Source organism: Pygoscelis adeliae, unplaced genomic scaffold, assembly GCF_000699105.1.
Source record: "Pygoscelis adeliae isolate BGI_AS28 unplaced genomic scaffold, ASM69910v1 Scaffold470, whole genome shotgun sequence".
Classification (NCBI taxonomy): domain Eukaryota; kingdom Metazoa; phylum Chordata; class Aves; order Sphenisciformes; family Spheniscidae; genus Pygoscelis; species Pygoscelis adeliae.
Genome location: NW_008824033.1, coordinates 496,292 through 519,180, shown reverse-complemented (window position 1 = coordinate 519,180; position 22,889 = coordinate 496,292). Strand labels below are relative to the sequence as shown.

The 22,889-nt window shown below is 42.0% G+C and overlaps 1 protein-coding gene across 2 annotated transcripts in view; it reads right to left on the bottom strand.

Moving 5' to 3' along the window:
• NRG1 (neuregulin 1) overlaps positions 1-22,889 on the bottom strand; it is a 103,138-nt gene that overhangs the window by 20,595 nt on the left and 59,654 nt on the right. For both annotated transcript variants that reach the window (XM_009330698.1, XM_009330707.1), the window contains exons 2-3: positions 8,771-8,900; positions 1,885-1,943 (exon numbers count right to left, since the gene is read on the bottom strand). In XM_009330698.1, the coding sequence (XP_009328973.1) occupies positions 1,885-1,943; positions 8,771-8,900 (189 nt within the window). The remainder of the gene's footprint in view (positions 1-1,884; positions 1,944-8,770; positions 8,901-22,889) is intronic.

Below are 22,889 nucleotides of genomic sequence, written 5' to 3'. Positions count from 1 at the left end.
ATTGCCTGGGGCTCTCAGTGTAGCCTGAGGTAAGTAGTGGTGTGCTCTCCTGCCACTGCATTTCAAGGAGAGGAGTGCTGGATGAGCTTAAGTACTTATAGCTGAGCATAAGTCTTGCAGCAAGGCAAGGGCATCTATGCCTTTTCCATGGAGCCAACTTCAGAAAATCTCAGCCTGGTGTCTACTGCCCAAAGATTCCTTTAAAAATCCCAACCAGAGTTAGGAAACTGAAAAACTAATGAAGGAAAACCCACCTAAACCTCTTTTTTTTTTTCCTGGGTAGGAAAATGAATTTATGATCAACATACAATTCTTCCATAGTTTTCAGTGTAAATTCAGCAGCAAACAACGGATCTTACATTTTTACACCACCTCCTTTTAAATTATTTTCTAAGACCAGAAAACCTTAACTGCACTTTTCACCACAATACACAGAAAAGGCCATTTAAATCTAACATTTGGTAAACTTAAACACTGTAACAGCATAACAATTTTCAAATCCATAATTACCAGAGGCATTTTAAAAATAACTCACAATAATAATGCTTTTAAAACAGGGCATAAAGTACACACTTGCATGCTGGAAGGTCTGGTCTCCAGTCAGCACCCTTGGGATTTACATGGGTAGCTTCCATGATGGGCAGTATGAATTATGTATGGACATTTTTCATCCATCAGTATAAGAGAAAACCTTTGCATCTCTTCAGGCTCCAAAATGTCCAGCACATGCTAACAGCTTTTTGTTATATATACTAATGGAAATTAAATTAAGCTAGCCTATAGTCTCTGAAATATTTCTGTGCTGGCAAGTAATCCATCAAAAAAATAGTTCCTATAATACTGCTCTTAGATCATAGTACATTCTGATGCCAGCGGCAATTAATTAAGAATAGTACACATGCATTAAAATGTAAGATCTAAGCAATTTTCTTATATCTTACCTTTGACTTTGCTATAGCCAATGAGAGAAAATAAATATTCAGTGTACCTTCTGTTTCCTCCTTGACAAGTAGCAATAATTAACCCGTCCCTCCATGGGAAAGCTTATGAGATATGTGACTGCAGTGCTGATTCTACCAGCAGTCTGACACAGACCGTATCCTCTGTGTGTGTGTGCGCGCGCGCGTGCGTGTATGTGTATGTGTATGTGTATGTGTATGTGTATGTGTATGTGTATGTGTATGTGTATGTGTATGTGTATGTGTGTGTCTGTCTGGTACATTTCTTTGGCCAATTAATTTGGCTCTGAAATACTTGATCTCTTGCACCTGTTACTCACAAATAAATATGTCAGACCCCATTGTTTATGCTGTCTCTCCCCCTTTTCTTTTTCTTTCTGTGCTCTTTCCCCTGAAACTTGGACAATGAGAGTCAAAGAAGAGAACTTTGATCCTGCCTGGCATGTGCTCATTAGAAACGATGTAAGCATGTCAGTTACCTTTAACTTGTAGGTCTGAATACAAATCTCATATATGCAAATAGAGGATTAGCTACCTGTGCCTTTGTTGGGGGAGTACTGCCCTGTATAGAGACTCATAAGCTTTTTGTGGCACATAAAATGTGACACTTCCAAAATGTCATTTTTGCACCTTTACTGCTTGATGTCAGTGGGGAGTCTGTATCGCACCATTCAGTGTTCATTTCACAGTGTTCCTAAGTCTTGCATTTCCCCATAACCTCAATGCCAAACAATCCAGGAGAGTATTGCAATTGCTTTTTGTTATCATTTTCATGCAACAGGCAGAGACAATCAATATTAGGCCTTAGGCAACAAATCTAGTTACAGATTAAAAAAAAAAACTGCAGGAAAGATGCAGCGACAAGAAAGCAGCACCGACTGAGCATGCTTCTACTGCGGCACAGACAGAAAGGTAGTGGACGTACTGTAGAAGCTGGCCATTACGTAGTTTTGGCAGCGATCACCAGTAAATTCATTTGGGCACCTGAGAGGAAAAACAAACAAAAAAAATGGTAGAGAAAAAACAGAGAAAAGAGAAGAGGTGAATATATGCTAAGAAAGAAGCTCCTTCAGTGTGAACTGATATGACTTGGTGAGTTCACTTTCAGAAACTGAATCTCGGTTTAGCGTGTCAAAATGGCTCAAGATGTTGAGAGCAACTCATTTGCTCTGTGGAAATGAAAAGAAATCCTCCCTGAAAAACCAGCCAAAACCAAACCAATCCAGATCAAAGTGTGTTTCAAGATGTGAGACAGAAATTCACCATTCCAAATTCCCAAATTGCTTTTAGGATGCACTTTCCACAAGGCAGCGAGGACGCAAGATCACTCATCTCCGTGAGTTTGCTCTTTTAGGGTTGCACTTTACAGCAGTCTCCCAAACAAAAAAGCTGCCCGTATGTGCAATACAAATGCATCTGTGAATGGATGGAAAAATCAAAAATCACACAAATGAGAAACATTTTGGAGGTCAATAATGCCATGGTGTACAGATTTTACTTTAGAGAATCAGGTCATAAATTAGGTGTGTAAAGAGGCCGGTTCCAGCTGAACTGTGAAAACACCAAGTACTATTGATTTTGTTGCTGTAGTTGGGGAAGAAAGCAAAGTTCAGATTATTTTAACATACTTTCTTGGTTTTGGATTTTCATGGGCAGAGTTTCAGTACATCTTGCTCCAGTGAATCCAGGTTGGCACCTAAAGGGCAAAAACGTGATAAGCAATAGTACACCAAAACCACTGCACTAACAGACTGACATCTGCTGGCCTACGGAGATGGGAGTGCATTAAGTGGCCTCCTGGTTAGGTGTTAGTGAAAAATGATCAGAAAAGGGGCAAGAAAGTGTAACCTTTCCAGACGATAACACTTTGTAAAATTTACAGCAAAAATCCACAAGAGAAAAAATCTAGGAAGTCTTTTTGCTTGTCTGTTTTGTAAAAGAAGAATCAGGGCTAGCAAAAATGTGTATCAGCTCATTGCTTAATTCCACCTCATGAAGGGACCAGACTGAGGCTTTTTTTTAATTTGCAATGCAGTGTATAACAGCAATTTACACTGCTGCTTTCACCAGTCACATAAAATCTATGAAAATACCATGTTTTCCCTATTTCTGTAATGGCATGTTGTGTCTTCCAGTAGTTTCCTTTGAAGGGAAATAGTTAAAACAGCAATCACAGAAAAGCCAAAAAAATTCCAGAAAGTGAGAAGACAAACTCAAACCAAAGGCAGGAAGTATATTCAACATGGCTGACAAATGGAAAAATAGTCAGTCCAGTCAATAAATGAGAGGGCAGAGGTGCTCTCAAGATCTGAAGCCCCACAGCTGTCTGCCTTTTCAGTTCATAAGTTCTTCTGCAGAAAACTTCAGTGCAGCTTTCCCCTTGGTCATAGTGAAGGAATTTCTCTTCTGTGCTTTGCTTGTCTTTTCTTCTGCTGCTGGCTGTCAATTCTTCCTTCACCTTTATTCTCCATTTTGGGGCAGAGCTCAGGCATATGCTCCCCAAATACCACCATAGCAATACAGGCTCCTGTGCTTCAGACATAAGTATGAATGACTGTCGACCACACTAAACATCTATAGATTTTCAATTGTCTTTCCTCCTCCTTCTTCTGTCCAGTCTTACTCAGTGGGTAACCTGAAATTACCTGATATCTGCTTCCTAAAATACATCTCATTTGTGTTGCGTTGTACACCCATGTACCAGAGAGCAAACTCTGATGCTCTCCATGAGTTTGCCATGATGCAAGAAATCTCCCCCTCTTTTTCTCCTGCTGCCGATCTGGTGCTAGTCTCCTTTTCAAACTGCTTCATCATTTACTCGCCAGGGTCCAAAAAGCCTTCTCATTTGCAAATGCATGTTGTTCAGAACAATCCTCCACCTCTTCTATTCACCTGAGTTTCACGTGCATTGAAGGCTGTCCTGATTTTTTAAATTCCACTTCTTCACAATTGCCTCTAGCCCTAAGGGTCAGGGATGCTGCCCTTGTACAAGTGGGACTTCCAGAAAAGCACTTTGACAGAGGACCAGTGTCAGGCATAAACACTAGTCTCTTGTTCAAATAAACCATGCAGGAATGATTTTTGTACAATAAAGGTATATTTTGAGGATCTGCAGAGGATTCTTTGGAGTTGATTTGCTGTAATGATACATTTGTTTATTAAGGAAGGGAGTTTATGTTCTTCAGAGCTAAGGTCACATCTTTTGGTAAGTACCCAGTGTGGAGAGATCCCAGTCTCCACAGATATATTCAGCAGAGAAAAATGCAACAAGGATAACTCTGTCACGAAAAGGTGATATTGCTGGGCACGATAGAAGACTTCTTGTGCCTTTGATAGAATGCAAAATGCCTTTGATAGAAGGCATTTTGATCTGTGTTACTGAATGAGAGTAAAAATGTTTTACCCCCGTGATTTCAGTTTCATTTCGCACTATGGTGATCTTGTTAAATACCCATCCCTGGAAAGCTGGCATTCACACCTGCATTGGCTTTCTTTTCACAGGGACCTCTACTTCTTGTTCATCAGGCTCAACCCAACCCAATGAACACGCTCCTGATTAAAAGCCTCAGGCTTTGCTACTGCCACTGGCCAGTTGTGGTTGCTTGCTTCATCTGTGGTTGTTTTCAGGTGTTGGTGCAGCTGTGGAGGTGATGAAAACAACTCGAGCACTGGTGCAGACAATGCTGAAATCGCTTCCAGACCAAGCAGGGTCAGCTCTGTTGAGATGGCGCTGAAAACAGTTCAAGTGTGTTTATACTTGCTTTGAAACCATTGTCAGCAAACGGACTGCAGCACCTGCCACTGAGAACAGGTCCAAGGTGGGCCAGCTGAGACAAGAGCCGAGATGAGCCTGTCCGCTTATGATTACGTGTGAATGCTAAAGGCATTTTATTACTCAGATATGCAGTGCAGCACCGTTTCCAGTGCAGTTTGGCAGGTTGTTTACTGTAGACTGTGCTTTTACAAACAGCTTGCGATGGTGTCGTTTTCAAAACACCTTGTCCTACTCAAAGTTTCCAGACGTTATTTCTTGTTGTCTGTCTTTTATAGTTCATCACCCATGTACCATTTTCTTTTATGACACTAGCAAAAGTTGGAGTTGAGCAACTCAGGGCAACAAGTAGACTTTTGTGCTGTGAGAGCCTTATAATTTCCTTTCTGCCTAAAAGAAAGCTACTTGGACTATTTATTTATTGTATTAACTGGGTGAAACCACAATACTAAACCACATACACTAAAATAATTGCTTTTTTCCTCTACACACAGTAGTTGCAAAGAGCAGTATTTGCATGCATTGAGAAGGCGCTTCTCAGAACATCAAATGCGTATCGTCAAACTGCTTTTTGGCAGGAGAGGAATGGCTGAATGGATCAGGACCTCATGTTTCCATTTCATCTGCTGCCTATAAGCAAATGGGAGAATGTTTTTTTCCATGGGAAGTACAGTACACTTCCATATTTAGTAGTCCATTTCATAGCCTAAGTCAGAACTAGTATTTCTATCCTGCATGTTAAATGAATATCTCTGGAACTTCTGCTAGCATCATGGAAACAAATTGTCTCTTTTTGCTGTTTTCAAGAACCTTCTGTCAATTTCTATTCCACCGAGGCCTTTACATGAAGACTGAGATAGAAGACGGCTATATCATTAAAAAGTATGTAATTCATTCTTTTGCTGTTAAGAAAAGAAGCAGCATCCTTCTGTTAGAGAGAAACATTATTTTCATCCAGTGAGATTCGGACGTAAATTCATTTCTTCAGTAACAACAAAAGCACTAGAAAAGATGATCTCTGAGAGTAAGGAATCAATTAGTCAGACCAGCAAGGCCTTCATGGTAGGATACTTCAAAAGAACACTCAAAAAGCATAACAGATATTATATTCATATAGATTTCTCTTCAAGTAAGAAGCAAACGCCAGGAATTCTGGTCTTAATTTTGTATTTATTGAAGAAGCTCTCTGATTTTTTGACTTCACTGAACTTGGGGACACATTTCCAATTGAACAGAAACGACTTAGGAACCTCAGTCTCATACGAAGCCAGTAACATCCAGGCTTCCAAAGTCTGTGATGTTTTAAAAATGTGATTCATGTTCCTATGAAACTTCTGAAAATTTTATACACCAGATTATTTAAGTAGTCTCAAAGCTTCCTTTTTAATCTTTTATATTTTGAGATTGTTTTGTTCAGTCTGGGGCCATAATTAACATACATGTAGGGAACGTACATGTAGGGAACATACATGCTACTATAGATGTAGCTGTACAACGCATTACTAAGTCTTCACACATTTCTTGAGTATTTCACATGGTTACCTCTTGAAAGCAGGGAATTTTCTTGAAGTTCACACCAGTACCCATGAGAGCAAGGTCTGATCCAGTTTGGATCACTATACTACGTATTTTACAAAACACTTTTTTTTTAATACATAGCTAGATTTTAACAGAAGATGGATTTAGGAGCTCCTTTTTTTTAATGGAATAGGGGGGTTACAAAACCAGAGATATCACTTGGAAAATTCCATGGTTGTTGTGAATCTGAGTCATGTTTTTTTGGTTAGGGATAAAACCAATTTAGAATGATATGGCTCATGCTTTAGAAATTTTGTTTTTGCTCTCAACAGATGGACCATATGGAAAAATGTGAACTTGCTACTGAGGCAGAAATATGAAGAGCAAGTACCATATTTCAAGCATTCTGTTTCCACAGGCATGTTCTGGGGGAAGATTTATTTTCTCAGAACAATGGAGGCAATGTGTACTGGTTAGATACTTATTTTAATTAACATTGGAATACTAGAATTAAAAGTAGACATCTGTATTTTTAATGAAATAAGAAGAGAACCGTATTTTGTCTCTTCAGTTTCTCAGTACACCCACTTTCAAGTACTCACACTTTTATTTCTTATGTGGCTGTATTGCGTCCTGTTTTGCTACACAACATAAAGTTTCAGTTCTGGCAAGTATTAGAGGGCATAGCAAAAGGCCCTGCAAAATAGCGGTGGCCCTGACTGTCCTCAGGACAAGAATCCTTTTCCACTGCCTTACTGTAAATGAGATTCACCCTCTCTGATTTTACAGCTCTGATGCTTTTTCCAAATAGGTCTTGGGCCACCCAGAGAGAGGCACATCTGCCAAATTTGGGAATTGCCTTTTCTTTCAACTCCAGGTTATTTCTTGTCTACAAGAGGGAAAAAAATCCCCACTTCATTCAAGTGTCTCCGAGATACTTAATTAAAAAATTAGCCAATCTATAACATCAAAGAACAAACACAGTCAGATCTCTGAATGTGGAAAAAAAAAGTGCCCATACCAGTGAAAATGGGATACCTCTGAAACTGTCAAGACAATGCTAATTATTAGCAAGTCTGCTAGATGCTCAGCTCTGGTACCCTGGAGTTTTCTGAGCAGTGTTTGGATAGGAAGTTGAAACAGGCAGGTAGGCTCTCATACATGCCCTAGAGAGTCATAGCAAAGTGCTCATCTTGTATTGCTGGCTTACAACGATCATGTAAATTTAAGACAAATCTTTCTTTCTCTCTCTTTCAAAAAAGAATCCAACCCACCAGAGCCAGTAACTTTTCCATATTCACTTTAGCTAAAAATGATTCTAAAATCAATGAAATATTCATTACTTTCAGCAACAGAGCAATCTGTGAAAAACCAAAGCAAAACAAAGCTCATAAAGTACAGGTAACATCCTTCTACAAAAAAAGAAAACTCACAAGTTAAGCAGAACATTGTGGGGTAAGGTGTTTGTGGGGTTTTTTAGGTGGGGTTTGGGTTTTTTTTAAATGAACAACAAACAGTCTATGCCTTCCCGGCCTAATAAAAGCATCATAGACCTTCACCTAACTCACCCACCGGAGTCATCTTTACAATTAGTGTCATTTGATTTTCAGTCCTAGAAGACTGAAAATCTATGCAGTTACAGCAGACGACAGTCTTTACGGATAACTCTCTCTTGTCTGTCTCAAAAACAGCAATATCCTCACAAAAATGCCCCCTTTCCGCTCAGTCCTGCTAGGTCCCAAGGACGTTTCCCAGGGTTTAAATGCTGAGTTCCCTCCTCTCAAGCCAGAGGGAAGCAGTAACTCACTATGACTAGTTCAGTTCCAGAGGTAAATGCTACATGATGTGCTACCAGGCAGGAGGTGAACTCCAGTGCTGTAGCTCTTCATGGATGTTCTCCAACATAATGGACAATTGCAACAGCCCAATAAGGCACAGGCCAGGACTTGACAAAGGTGCACAAGCACACCCTTTATATGACTTCCTGAATCAAGATCCTTTCAAGAAATAGTAAGCTCCACCAATTACCATGACGTTCATTGTTTTTTATGCAATTAAACACAACCGCAAAAACTCCACTTGTGAATCCAGTCTCATCAGAAAGTGTTCAGTTACTACAGCCAACGATAAAAATAACCAGTTTGTCCTGTTTAAAGGGTACTTATCCAATGCAGTTATCCACGCACCTTTTTTTGCTATTTGCAGTGTACTTAGTTTACAGTATCTGTTTCATTATTTCTAACATAAGGCCCAAGTTGTGTTACTTCATGCCATGTAAACATCAATGGGGCTTGCTGTGCCAGTATCACATGGGAAGATTTCCTGGTTAGCCTCAGTTATGCCTCATATATGGAACACAGAGGTCATTCTTGGTAGCTTATTTTCACATCCACATACTTAAAAACGAAGAAATATCTAATGCCGCAAGTACAAGAGAAGAAATTGTTCAGGTGCTCCTTTAAAGAAAAAGCATTTCTGGAACCTGGTGGCTCCACCAAAGTAAGCAAATAGGATTTCTTACCTGCACAGGTATCTTGGGGGGTTTGGGAGGTCTTTAACCATGTAACACTCTCCCCCATTTACACAGAAGGCTTTCTGCTTTATGTCACATTTCGTGAGATGACTTGTCCCAGTTGTAGATGTGGAAGTGGCTGGAAAAGACAAGAGTGAAAATACGGATCAGAATGGCTTAGTTTTTCTTCCTGACTGGTAAGTGTATTTGTATGTGAGGGAAGAAGTAAGGCCAGGGAGGATCTGGCAAGTCCTCTGAGCTCTCTATCTGCTGCTACCACAAGCTCTAATTACCTGACCCTGTATTTTGTTGATTGACACAGGGAGTGGAGTTTAAACACATATCTCAGAGATACACTACCCTACAACCAGCCTGGGAGGAAGGGAGGATTTCACCAGCCCTGTCCACCAAGCAACCTCAAATTTCTGCAACACTTGTGTATTTCATCAAAAATACGTAATTTATGTGCAGTTACTTACATTGCATTAATTGCATTCAAGTGATTTTGGGGTGTGAGAGTCATTACAGACTGCTGATATAGTGCCCAATAAAATGAGGCCCTGGATGAGGTTTCCTCCTGGCATTGCTTAGAAGTAGGTGTTTTTCAGTGGAGCTTAACCTGAGGCCCCGTGCTGATTCAATCCCTCGGGACTGAACCCCTCGGTCTAGCTACTGCCTTCTTCCTAGAGGAGAGGGTGACCAGCTGAATGCTGAATGCCTCTTCCTCTGTTCATAACAAGAGCTGTGGCTGCTCTAGTTTAACTCTGTAGGGAGGGAGAGGACAGGGGGGCTGGAGGCATTGTCCCTTCCTGTGCATATACGATTGCCACCCTTCTGTCCACAGGAGTGTTTGACCCGGAGGCCCACCTAGCATCTCCTGCAGATGGGCTCATCTGCATGAAGTTATAACAGTTTTGGGACGCCAGTGCTGCTAGACACCATTAGGTGTCTAAATTGCTATGATTCTATTAAATGGAAGTACCACTGTGCCTGCAGTGTTTCTTAGCTTACTCCCTGCTGCGTTTAGGGAATACCTGGAGAAGGCAGGAGCAGGGTTTAGTTAGCAACCTTTAAAGAGGCTGCCAGGGTAGGATGAGAAATCCGTGCCTTAGGATTTGCCCATGCAGCGTCTGTCAAGGAAATGATAGTGCCCTGACCAAAGGGAGCAGTACTGTAGGAAAGACAGTGCTCAAGGAGTCCCCACTGCAGTCATTGCTGGTAACTACTAGTGTAAGGTGAATCTACCCGAGGTTGCCCTAAACTAGCTAACAGCAACAGAGATGATGGGGAGGCTGTATTACATCCTCAGCTCCTCACGCTGCTCTGTGCCTGCAAAACCACCTCCATGAGCTGAGTTAAACGTAAGTCAGGCATGTACCTGCTAGACTGCAGCTGCAGACCCAAACTACAGTCTCAGGTTGCCCCCTAGTTTGGATAAGTTTTGCTCTAAATTCTGTCAAAACAGGGTAGGCATGCTTGAAGCCTGGACAGCAGTCAGTTCCCAGCTCAGGAACCATGCCACTGATGGGCTATGTGACCTCTGGCAAGTCATTCAGGTTATTCATTTCACTTGATTTTATCTGCCTAAAATTGAATCATTTAGTTTTAAGGCACTCTCCACCACTCACACAAAGCAGCTCAACTCAGCCCCTCTGATGGTGTCTGTCTCCCTACACTGACTGCAGAGCAAGCTTAAGCTCTTGAGAATATGCCCCTAATTTTTAAATGGCTAAAACTAACTGAAGTAACTATCTGTCATCTGTAAAAATTGGGGAAGATTCCTGCATGGTTTTTGTTTAGCCATCTCCAGACATACAGAAGTAAGAAATGTTGTTGCAGTACTGAACAAATCCCAATATTTTTGTTTCTGAAAGATAGATTCTACCCTGAGGTGGAACAATGCTTTTATCTACTGACTGGTTCCACTGGAGTTGACTAGAAAGCTGCAAGCACCTACACAAAAGTTGTCTGATATTCAAAGCCTTTTGTAACACGAAGGCACCCAAGGGCATGTTTATAGTAGGTGATGTGTGACGGTCTACCATTTGCTGCACACATTGAATCCAAGGAAAACATGCTTTTAGCAGATTGGCTAGCAACAAATACCACTTATACATTTCGAGTTCTTCTTTCTGAGATTAAGGATGAAGGAGTCCCCGTCACATTTGATCTTCATGTGTTTCCCATCATCTTCCAAGTAAAACTGCATTTTTAGCACTCAGCACTTGGGAGAATGGGCCACCTTGGCTGCACCATTTTCAGCGTGGCTTTAGCTCTCTTGTTTCAATGAGACATGAGATAGTGACAGGGATAATAAAGTCCCCCCTTTTGCTCCATCAAAATCCCGTCTGCCTGTACACCTAACGTCTCTCATACCCCTTCCTTCCTTTCCCATTAATCACCAGCATGCCAGCTTCTTTCTCTTTCTTCCATAATGCCTTGCTTGCATGGGGTGCTCTCCTCTGATGGGCCAGGAAAAGCTCTCCTATGACCTCTTCCAAAACTCAAGCTCCTTCCTGCTTCTCACTGTTGCACCCACCCATTGTGTCACATCTCCCCAGATCCTGATCTTGACTGGGGCCTCTAAGTGCTAATGAAATGCAAACATGGAGTACTAATTCCTCGTAATAACACATTCCTTTCTCCTGGCCCCTCAAAGCATGATTTATAACCTCTCAGACCAGGATAAATTTATGCCTTGTCTAGAGGCAGGAAAAGGGGTCATGTTTTAAGAGTAGTCTGACACTCCTTCAGCTAGCATTGGTTCAAACAGGACTTTGCACCCAATGTTGACAAAAGGCTGGCCAACAGATTGCCATCAGCTCAGCGGTGAAGGGTCGTCTACGCTTGATGTCAGTGGGTTGACCACCATCCTTGACATGAATCTTAGGATGGGGAGATTTGCCTTGTGGAAGAGCCTTTCCTTCTTCACTGGCTTGAAAAAAGCCTGGATTATTAGCTCAAAGGAGATGCCTGACCTGACAGGCTACGGCATACCAAGACCTAAGATGTGACAAATGTGGGTGAGTGAATCCCATCTATATAGTAAAGTACATTTTGAAGCCTTTGTGAGCCTTAACAGGTAAACTTCCTGCTGATAGCCTATCCACCATCGTGTCTTTTTACCTCATTAAAAGACTTCAACCTGCAAGTGAGACAAGCACTCTGAGGATGTCCTCAAGCTCAGAAAGCTAATGCATTAATTTGGAAGGGAAAAAAAGCAATATTGTCTGCAGCGTTTCTGACAAAAAAAAATTTCGCTACCCTGCTGGCTAATGGAATGTTTTAAATTGAATTATGAAGGCAGATATAGTAGCAAGTGGGCTTGTAGCTATCTGTAATTGTTTTCATCATCTTGCTTACTGCTTTTTCTTAAGCAGCAGCTCAATCAAAAGCAGATCACCGTGGAGTTTCAAAGTAACAGTTATTTCCCAACTGATGTAAGTGAGCTTTGGATAGCAGCAATTACTCTGAACTGATTACTAGAGACGAGAATAATCTGCAGCTCTCAGAGAAATCTCATGATACAAGGGCTTTACACATATTTGCGTTTTTGGCATCGCATGTTCAAAACCGCTGTATAAATCTTGCGCGAGAATTTTCTCTGCATTACTGATCCACTGGCAGTGTAGTCACAATCTGCCTGGGCTTTGTAACTCCATGGGGTGAGGGGAGGAAAAAAGTCCCCAGTGAGTTAATTCTGATATTATTTTTTCTGTGCAAAGGATGCATAGTTTTTATGGCATATCGCCAGTATTCAGTGTACGCACTGTAAGTCTATTTTGCAAATTAAATACAAGAAACACTATGGTTTTGGGTTTCACTTAAAGCCATGTAACGGAAGAAATGTGGTGTTTGGGAGCAGGTGTTCGTCAGAGCCCATTTCATTCAGCCCATAACTAGCCCTAAAACACTGCCTTTCCATACATCTCTAGCAGACATGGGCTTGGAGGATGTATAGTGGGAATGACCGGCAGTGGTGAGGTAAAGCACAGCTGTAGACCATGTATCTGTGCCTCGTTCTTTATCCACCTAGTCAAAATTCATACCTCCTTTCTTTTCTGTAATGTTTTCTTCAGCTACACAAGCACAAGAAAGAAAAGCTGGTTTGTTCGAGAGTCCTATACCAAACCCCTGGCTTACTGAAGGGACTAAATTACATGCTGTAATGAAATTTGAAAATATCATACATGAGATAACATCTGAAAACACTGCATACTCTACCTTTTTTTTTATTTTTCTTCCCTGAATGCAGAAACACCAAACTTCAAAAAGCAACTGCAGGCAGTATGAACAAAGTCCCCACTAATGCAAATATTCACATGGCACTGAAAAACCATGAGATCTGCTCCCACCTACAGAAACTGCCTAAAACCATTAACAAGAAGAAAAACAGGAGCTATTGCATCTTTCAAAAACTACTTTCTAAAACTTTCATTACTGCTGTAAAACTACCTTAAGATCATTTCATACCAAGGAAATGCAACTTCATGTAATTCTGAGCTTACCTGGGGAATCTCTGACCCTTTTTTGTCCTGAAACAGAAAAATGCATTCTCCTTCTCTCTCTTGCTTTCCAAAAAACCATCTGAAGTTCAGTGGCTACAGCAGCAGGACTCCCAGGCCCTGCACTGGTGAGGCAGTCGGTTGAGAGGAGCCCTAAGGGATCTCTTGAGTCCAGACTGAGAGGGAAGGGCTTTGCAACCTAAACAGAACAGTATCCGTGCCTCTTTGAATTGAGTTTCTGCAAAGCTGGTGTAAAATCAGAGGACACGCTCAAAGTCATGCAAGGTGACTAGTGAGATGCTTATGACTCAGTGGAGACAAAGTCAAGCAGCACAAAGGAAGGTTTGCCATTCTCACTGGAAGGCCCCTTACGGGATGTAAATACGTCATCTTACTGGACGGCAAGTGGAGACCTTTCCAGTCTCCTTTTGTGAACAAAAAGAGTAAATTACTGGGGAGGAATAGAACAAATACTTCTGCTTATCACTGTTTTCTGGGACTAAGGCTTGAGCAAAGCCTACTTGCAGCTCATGCCAATGTAAAAGGAAGGGACCTGCATGGAGTGAGGGAGGGACAGAGGGAGAGAAGGATGGGGAGAGAGAGCACACACAAGCGAGCTTTGGGGTGACGCAGTGTGTGCCCCAGAAGAAAGTCAGCTTTACTAACTCACATTCCCTCACTTGAAGCTCATTTATTTCTTTAAAAGCACAATCCAATTCCCTCTTGACATGCTGACGGGCAGTTTAAAGATGTCCAGCCCGGATCTGCAGGGTAGATTGATGTCCCATGTAACCTTGGCTGTAGCACTTAAACCCTCTACATCTCAGTTAAAACACCTACATTTTCTTCCCACTGAGTACTGAACCTCTTCAACTCACTCTGACTTCCCCGATAAGCCTGACTTGCAAAGTACTTGTGACTGCAGAAAACCTTGGCGTTTCTGTACTGCACTGAATGAGGAAAACTGCTGGTTCCAGCATAACTGTGGGCAGCAAAAGCTATATGGGTATCTTCAAGGAGAACAGAAGCCAAAACCTGAGAGCAACCAAAAACTAGCCCCTCTCTGAACAGACAAGAATTTCCATTTTACCAGGTATGTAGAAGGATGTATTTCATGTCCTTCATACTTAATGGTTCCAGAGCTTAAACTGTATCCATGTAGCTCTGAATGTACCAAAGGTTTAAAAAAACTACCAACACCAACAAATAAACCTCACAGAAAAAAAAAAAAAAAACCAACAAATCTCTATAGGAGGCATTTACGGCCTATTTCATGGGGCTGCTCAGAATTTTTCACATTGCTTTGGTGATGTAATATGCTAAACTGGCTGTTCAATCTAGTTATAAATTTTTTTTCAGCCTCTGTCTTCACAAATAACATGCAGTGTAACAGATTCCTGGGACCTTCACAGGAGATCATTTAAGGAGCCTGCTGTTTTGCCAGCAGCTGGAATTAAGTGCTTACAAGTTAGTGGAATTACTCTCTGGCCCTAAGACAATGCTTTCTCACTTTGGCACTATCTCTATGAAGATCAGGGCCCTCAAGAAGGAAACAGGAAATTGCTGGGTCTGCAAGATAGAAACTTCAGGAAAGATTGAGAGCACATAAACTCTTGCTGAACCAGGACAGCGTGTCCCTCTTCCCCCTGTGACACGGACTCGGCGGCAGTTTCCCCTCACAAATCCAACCTTAGCAAAGCAAAGGAAAGAGAAGAAAAAAAAAAAGAAAAAGAAAAAGAAAAAGAAAAACAAAAGACAGACGCTTCAGCTCACTGCACCACCCGATCGCTTCCTCCCCGATAGGCCAACAGACTGACCCGGTTGGCAGGCCCGTGACTGTGAGACCTGCACAGCATCTGGCTCACCACGGGGGGTCGAGAGGTGACACATACTAAAGACAGCCTGACAAGAAACAATTTTTGTTTGCTTCACTTAACTTTGAGAAGGGAGGAAAGATGGGCAGAGACACACACAGCTCACGGGTTATTTGTGAGGAAATGCAATTACTGCTTGCAAACACTAGAGTTTTCAGAAAAAGGGGGGCAACATGGGTTGTGGAAGAGTGCAAGGGTGCATGGAGAGACCTGGTTGAAACTTGGCTTTGAGACAAGGCATATTTTCCCGCTGCCATGAAAAGATGTCAGCTTTCACTTTAGGGTGATGTGGTAAGTGTCTGCAAGAGGTCTGCAAGGGCCTTTAGAAAACATTCCCCACGTGGTGAGGGGAGGTGTGAATGGCAAAACACAGGCCAGAGAGTCCAAGAGGAAAAATGTGTGTGTGGTGGGGAGGGGCAGTAAAAAAAAAAAGAAAGGGGGTGCAGAGGAAATATGCATAGACAGAACCAGTGTGGGGAAAAACAGGTCTAAGCCCCCAGGAACGCTAAACTGACAGCAAGATAGGGAAGTGCCTTTACTATTGAGGGACTCTCAATCAACCTTGAAAACGCCAGGAATGGGTGGGAGGGTCTGAAAACTTATAAGCCGTAGATTAAAGCAGACAGCAGATAAGGAGCTGAATGCAACTGTCACGATATAGTGAACTTTATCCAATGCGGAGTCCTTTGCTGCGCTGGAGAACATCCCACCATATGTAAAAGCCTGGGTGGCCAAATAAACTGTAGGAAAAGATTCCTGGCTCACCTTGCTTCAGAAGCTGCACCCTGCTCTTTTCTGTGCTTGCTGTGCAGCAAGGTAAAGTAAATAACTCATTGGGCTGGAAATTTGTAATGGGCAGAGCCCATGCAAAACAACCTGTAATACTTTTGGTAAGATGCGCTCTGTCACAGGGAACCTTACTGCCGTGTACCTCACAGCTCCTCCGCAGAGCTCTGAAAGGTCTGTTCATGCTGCTGGGGAAGGACCATCAGTGCAGATGCAGAGCAGGCCCTTGAAACTGTAAAGGAGACTTAAAAGAGGAGGTAAAGCTTCATGAAGCAAGAGCTGCCCAGAGAGTCCAGTTCTTCCTCCAGTGCACAGCTAGGGAAGCCAATGCATAAAGAAGAGAAATCAGCTATTGAACAGGTGAAAAGCCATTTTCTTCTGCATGCCAGGGTGTAGATACCAACCTCAGGAGAACTGATTGCACCAAACCACTGGGCAAGTCAGGTTTTCCCGTTGGTGTCATGACCCTGCCTAATCAATGAGAAAGGGCCTATTGCCCTTAACATACTTAAAACAGCGTATAAGCCCACACAAATTCAAGGTAGCACTCAAGTACCTGCTTAATTTATAGTCACATTCACTTGAATGTTTTTCCTTGGTGTCTTTAAAAACTTTTTCTGAAGTAGAAGGGATTTCAGCACCACGCGTTAAGTGTTTAGCCTTGTTGAAAGCAAAGCTTGCCCACTGAAATACCCCACATTAAATAAGTTTGCAAGAGGAAGCTGTGTCTGCAACCTTCCCTTGAATAATTCTAAATGTCCAGTCCAGGATTCCTGGGCATGCATTAATCTGTGAAAAACAGTGAAAAACATTTACTAGTTTACTAATTCCACAATGAAACAACCTTTCATTGAATGTGAAGCACAGAAGACTTTCTGTTGCTTTCCCAGTGGCCTTCTGCTTCATGGGGGTTGCCATGAGAAGAAGCCACTGGAAACTTGAGGCATGAAAGGGATGTGCTTGCCCTGAGGCAATTACAGCTCAGTCTTTTTAACCAGGCTGAGGTCCCTGGGTGGTGGGGAAAAGCAGAGTAGCAGAGATTGGCTCTTCCCATGTAACGGTGGCTCTTGGGACACCCTTTGAAACACAGACTAGTACAGAAATATACCTCCATTTCTGAGTCAAAGATATGGCAAAGGAAACTTCTCTCAGAAAACACAAAGGGTTGCTCACAGGTTGCCAAGTATCTTCTTGATATCTATGATATGAAAGCATTACAAGAAAGGATCCCCAGTAAGACTGGCAGATATGGGAGATAAGTAAAGAACAAGAATGCTTATCAAAGACAGCTTCCTTCCTAATGCACCTAAGCTCAAATTTATTTGTCAGTTTACTTTGATATTTGTATTCCAGCAGAGATTTCCAAGGCCTTGGATTTTTTATTTTTTTTAAAAGGTGATTTACAATTCAAAACATGTTTTGAGATACAACTGGTAGAAAAGAAGAAAGAATTATTGTCTCACTGTTAAAACTTACTCCTTACATTTGAAATGGACTGTTCCCCTTGGAAAAAGGTATGAGAAGCTGTTAGACAGAGCTGCTGTGTCTCTTACAAGCTCTGCTCGAGGATCCACTCTCCTCACCTGTTTTGAAGTTGCTCACTGAGACCAAGGAGAAAAATCTCTGGGTGGGTGCACAGGAAAATTTCCACTCTGCTATCCACCAGCACAGCCATGGGACCCGCCTTTTCTGAAAAAGACGGACTGACCACTTCTGGGAATCAGTCAGATTGCTGGGAATTTCTCTCTCCAGAGGAGAGTGGTGGAGAGAGAAATTATTAGGTGCTTTGCTTGTAGCAAGATCCTTTGGACCTTGTAAGCAGGGTCCTTTTACAGCAAACTGTCAAAGCACTTGAAATTCCTATCAAAGAAAGCGCTTTCTGCAGTAGGAGAGCGTTTTCTCATTTCCCTCTCTGATTTCCAACCTGGTGGTATGAAACTGTCACTGTTTATAGTGCTGTTTGAAAATAAGAGTGTATGAAGTGGTACTCGGGGAAAACATACTCGTGTCAGTAAAAAGGCAAACAAGAATGGCCTAGAAAACATGACTAGTGGGGCAAAACTGAAAGATTTCAGGTTGCCTAGCCTGAAAGGTTTTTTCGAACTGTGGGCTGTAGTCCTGCTGGGACTGACTCCAACAGGCTTCAAAGGATGGCACGACGTGTCAGGAGCAGCCGCATAAGCGGGCACCCAGCTCAGTGCGTCCCCAGTGAAACCTGCCTGTGGTTACTGCCGCCCCTGCCCAGGACCTCTGCGAACCGCTTTGGACGGCAGTCACAGTGCAGAGGAGCAAGTGCTTACACCCAGAGCCAGTCCTGCGAGCCTGCTCTCCCCCCTCTGCCCGCACTCCTGTGGCTTCTCCCACCATCTGCATTAGAAGGTGTGCAGTACTTCACCTTGGGCTCACTGGCAAAGCTCTGTGGCAGAACTTCAGGTTACAGCAAAGGGAATGGGATGCTGTCTTTAATTAATATCTGCTATCAACTCGGTTTTGTAAAAATGAACGGTAGTATATTTGTTGAAATAGGAAGGACTACCTTCCATCTATCAATGGCACTTGGTTTGTTCTGGCACTTTATTTTATTTACCTGCAAACCTTATTTTGTTCAGCTGTTATTTCTTCAGTGAAGTTATATTTTAATGTGCTGACACAGTAACTGTCATTTAATCAGTACCTGTTCTCAAGAAACATCAGAGGACTATACAATAAACATGTGCCACTGTGCCAGACAGTTTTTAAATGTTTATAAGAAGGTTGGAGTTTTTTTCACTTTAAAAGAAGTACATTAAAACAAGCATAAGGTTATTTTTCTAGCCTCTAAAAAAAGTCTGTTAAGAAAAAATACAACTATGTAGAAAAATAAAATGTGTTCATGTTGAGACTAAATGGCACATTTCCTCCAGCAGTTAATTTCTACAGTCTGGTTATAAATCTGTCAAAAATCAGATTTATAATGAAATGCTAACAGATTTCAAGCAATTGCTGTGTTAATGGAGTCGCTGTCATACTCATGTATTTGCGCAGACACAGAACTGCAAAAGGGATGGATCCATAGGAATGAGAAAAGCGTTCAACAGCCTGAGCAGAGTGTGTCCATTGCAAGAGGCAGTCTCAGAGTGAAGGAGAACATGAAGTCCAGATGAACATCATTCTTTCAACAGAAAGCCAAGACTTCTGTCCAGCTAAGGGAGGAGATGTGGCAACAGTGCATGAACAGTCACATGAGGGAGAACTTGTGACCAAGCCCTGTTTACACATGGCAGCTGCCTTTCTAATGTAAACCATTTTTGCAAGAGGCAGTGCTATCCTTGGTCCTTGCTCTTCAGCTTAGAACGCGCTCTTTGCTGGTATTTATTATTTCTGTCACTGTAAACAGAGCTGGGATGCTGTTGTGTACCGAGATCAAGGAGAACACCAGCCAGAAATGCAAAGACTTCACAGGGCATGTAAAGGGCAAGAAACAGAGGTACGCAGAGATGGGGACACAAGAAAACATCAAGAAACTCTTCATGGCGACAGCCAAGATTTTTTGTAGGTTCTTCCACAAAAGACAATATTCCAAGTAAAATGAAGATGCATGGCTTACAGAGAGCCCCTTCAAGCAGGGAGCAACATTTGAAGTGGCTGTTTGAACAAGTGTTTTACAGAAAGCAGCACCCAATTGCTGCCTGGAGGTGGGAACCTGCACCTAAAGGTGAGCAGGAGGGAAGAGGGGGATAAGCTGTAAGGAGGTTGGCATGCAATGAGATGAGAAACCACTGGAGGGATGCAGAAGGAAAGCACTGGTGACACTGGAAAAAACATACAGTGGAGGTCCTAGGTGTGTGGGTAAGAGCAGAAAGCTGTGTTCTAGTGGTGTCATGCACAAGGAGCCCTCCAGACACAGAGAGCCAAGCTGGGCATCCACAGAGCCTACACCTTTTTAACTTCTTCATTTCAAAGCACGACATGGGGTGAAAGGATCACCTTTCTCCCTTAGACTGGGCCTCATCTTTTGGGTTCACTGCAGAAAACTGTTAGTGCATGTGGTACCCTACCAACGACCTTCCGAGCAGTCCATTTGATCTAAATACTTTTGAGTCCCTTTGTATCAAAATGAAAGGACATTTGTTTTTCCATCTTCTTTCAGTCTACAAACTGAATCGTTATGGTTTCTCTACTGCAGCATCCCTTTTATGGTGCCATGGGGTGTCCTTTCAAGCAAAAATCTGTGCTAATTAGAACCTTGAGTGTCAAATGTGTCACTGACTCCTGCAGGTGACTGAGGAAACTTCCATCTACCACCTCATAGGAGAGACCCTGGAGACTGCCCTCCTGATATTGCTTGTCTGATAGCATTATTTCCTGGGTTTCAGCCAGTAATTTAACAAAGTCCAGAAGACAACCCAAAGGCTGGAAGAGAATTGTACACCTGAGCCCAGCGAAGATAGGTGTGGTTTCCACCAAAAACCAGAATGTGCTTCAAATTCCACAATTATTGGGCAAATGTATCAATCTTTTCCATGCTTGTTCTAAGGTTAGGAACAAAGAGAAATTCCTGAAGGTCTCCAGGACAGGACAGCAATTTGGCATAAACCGGTGAAAGGGGAAGCTACCAAGTGCTCAGGGCCAACATTTTAGGGAACACTTGACAGTGGCAGCGGTGGAGCTCTCCTGAAGTTATGGAAGATGTAGGCTTAACATTTATTTATTTAAAAATATTTTCTTGTAGTATGAGCTAAAATGAGAAGTTTGATAGTCTGAGACATTTAAAAACTGTGACTCAAGCCTTCAAAATCCTGAGATTAGTTTAGAAGGAGAACAGCAGGTTATAAAAAAATAATTCACTCATTTTTATTGTTTTGTTGCTTTCAGCCTTTGAGCCTATCTTGTATTGCAACCCAAAAAGTCAGGCTTTCCCTCTTTCCTTTCAAGTGAAAGCTAAGATGTAGCTTGAAGAAAGAAACCAGATGTTACAGGGATTCTGCCTACTTTGTGTGCTGGTAGCACTGCAATAGCATTTTACCATAGCCTGAGAAACAATGCCATCCACTGCAAAACTGCCTCTAAATACTGCTTTCAAAGGATCCTTGACTGCTGTACCTAGAGTGAACGGTAAGGAGCAAATTACCAGCCTGGGACATGATGAGGGTTTTAGTAATGACCAGGTTTTTTGACTCTTCGGAATACTGAGACAAGGTTGAGCCTTTTCACAGGACAAAAGTAGTCACTGGCTGATTTTCTCCAGGGCTGAGGAGTGTGTGGGTGAAAGGACTCGGATGCCAGCCTGGCGCATGTGGTGGCCTCATGGCTGTGCCCAGGCAGCGTCGCATCTCTGTCCTGCCAGAGCTGATGCCTTTGGCATCAGGCTGCACCCGAAAGCTGCAGGGGCTGCTTGGGGTGAGTGGTGCCTCTGCACTTTCCACCATCAGCCCTCCCCTGCAGCCTCTCTTACCAATTTGCACCTCCAGAAACTCAGTAAGGTTCCTGGCACAAAGACACCGGTGAATATAAACTAAGAACAGCAATTCTAGCCTAAACCCATCCTGCCTTTCACAGGATACATTTCCTCACTGAAAAATACTTCAAGGTCAATGAAGACAAGACAATGTTTGAGTATCTCAGGGCAAAACAGAATGATTTTTCCTTTCTTCAGAGTATTCTCTTACAGTTGAGCAAAGCTGACTTCGTATCTTTTTCAACTTTCCTGTTGAATCAGAGACCTATGTCAGATGTCTGCCTTATTTAACCTTGGTCAGCAGGACACAAAACCTAAATGACAGCTAGTGCTGTGGCAGACACTGTTGTCTTCCTCCATTTACCCAACATGGCTTGCTTGATTCCACCAAAGCCACGTATTTTGTTACCAGCAGCAGCTATATCATGGCAGCAATGAAAGTCTTGTGTAGGTAGTACGCCAGTGGTGAGCTATGTTACAGTGCCTGTGCAATCTTTTACTCTCCCAGTACTGTAGAGATGACCCCTGGGTGCCATTAATTTCCATGGCCTTTATGAAACTCACTGAGTGGGATGAAATTGCATTTTACTGTGCAAGGAGTCTGCTCTGAGACAAAAGAGCAAACAGGCCGGGAGGATTTATCTGCCAGAGTCACTTATGACTGGACTGAAATGAGAAACTGATCCCACTGAGAGAGAGAGAGAGAGCGAGTCCTTCTCTCTGACATTTTTGCACGATTTATCTGCTTTTATTTACATGCACCAATGAAGAGTGGTCCTTTGAGCACAGTTTTCTTTAATGCTTCTAAGGCTAAGAGCAGCTATTTGAATTAAATAGTTTGAGAAACTGCCTGCATGAAAATGAGTGAATTTGAGCATCTAGATAAAAATTTTCCTTTTTAGCTAGGGATGAAAACAAAGACTAGCTTAAAACTTTCACATGTGGGGAAAGATAAAAGTCTAAATCAGTAGATGATAGCTCTGATTAAAGAGTTGACTAATGCAAAAATGACTTCACGGATAATAAAATCAAACTAAGTATAATACGAAATACATTTGCTTAACTTCTAGCAGTAAGTCTTTTTTTCTTTTTTTGGTCTGTTAGTTTTGTGTGGTCTTTCAGAAATTTGCTGTGGAAAAGGATCTTCCCTTCATTACTCATGCTGATCAGAAGAAATTTGGGTATCAAAGAGATATCCATGAACAGATGACACTTGAAAAAAAAAATATGAAAAAATCCTTCATGCATTTTGCAAACCTAGAAACAAGTTCAAGAAGCCTGATGAACATACTAAAAAATTTTGTGCTTCCAAAGGCATAAGGAACATTTTTCACTTCCTAAGTTTTATTTCCTAACTAGTAATCAAAACTAGAGAAAAAATTTAAGAAATCAGTAGATAGCAGTTAAGAAGAATGTTTAATATTTTTAGAAGGATTTGAAAGTAAACAAATTGGAAAAAGAGGTGGATCAACATTCAGAATATATTTCTCTAATTCCTTGGAAAAGAATGGGAAACCTGACAGACA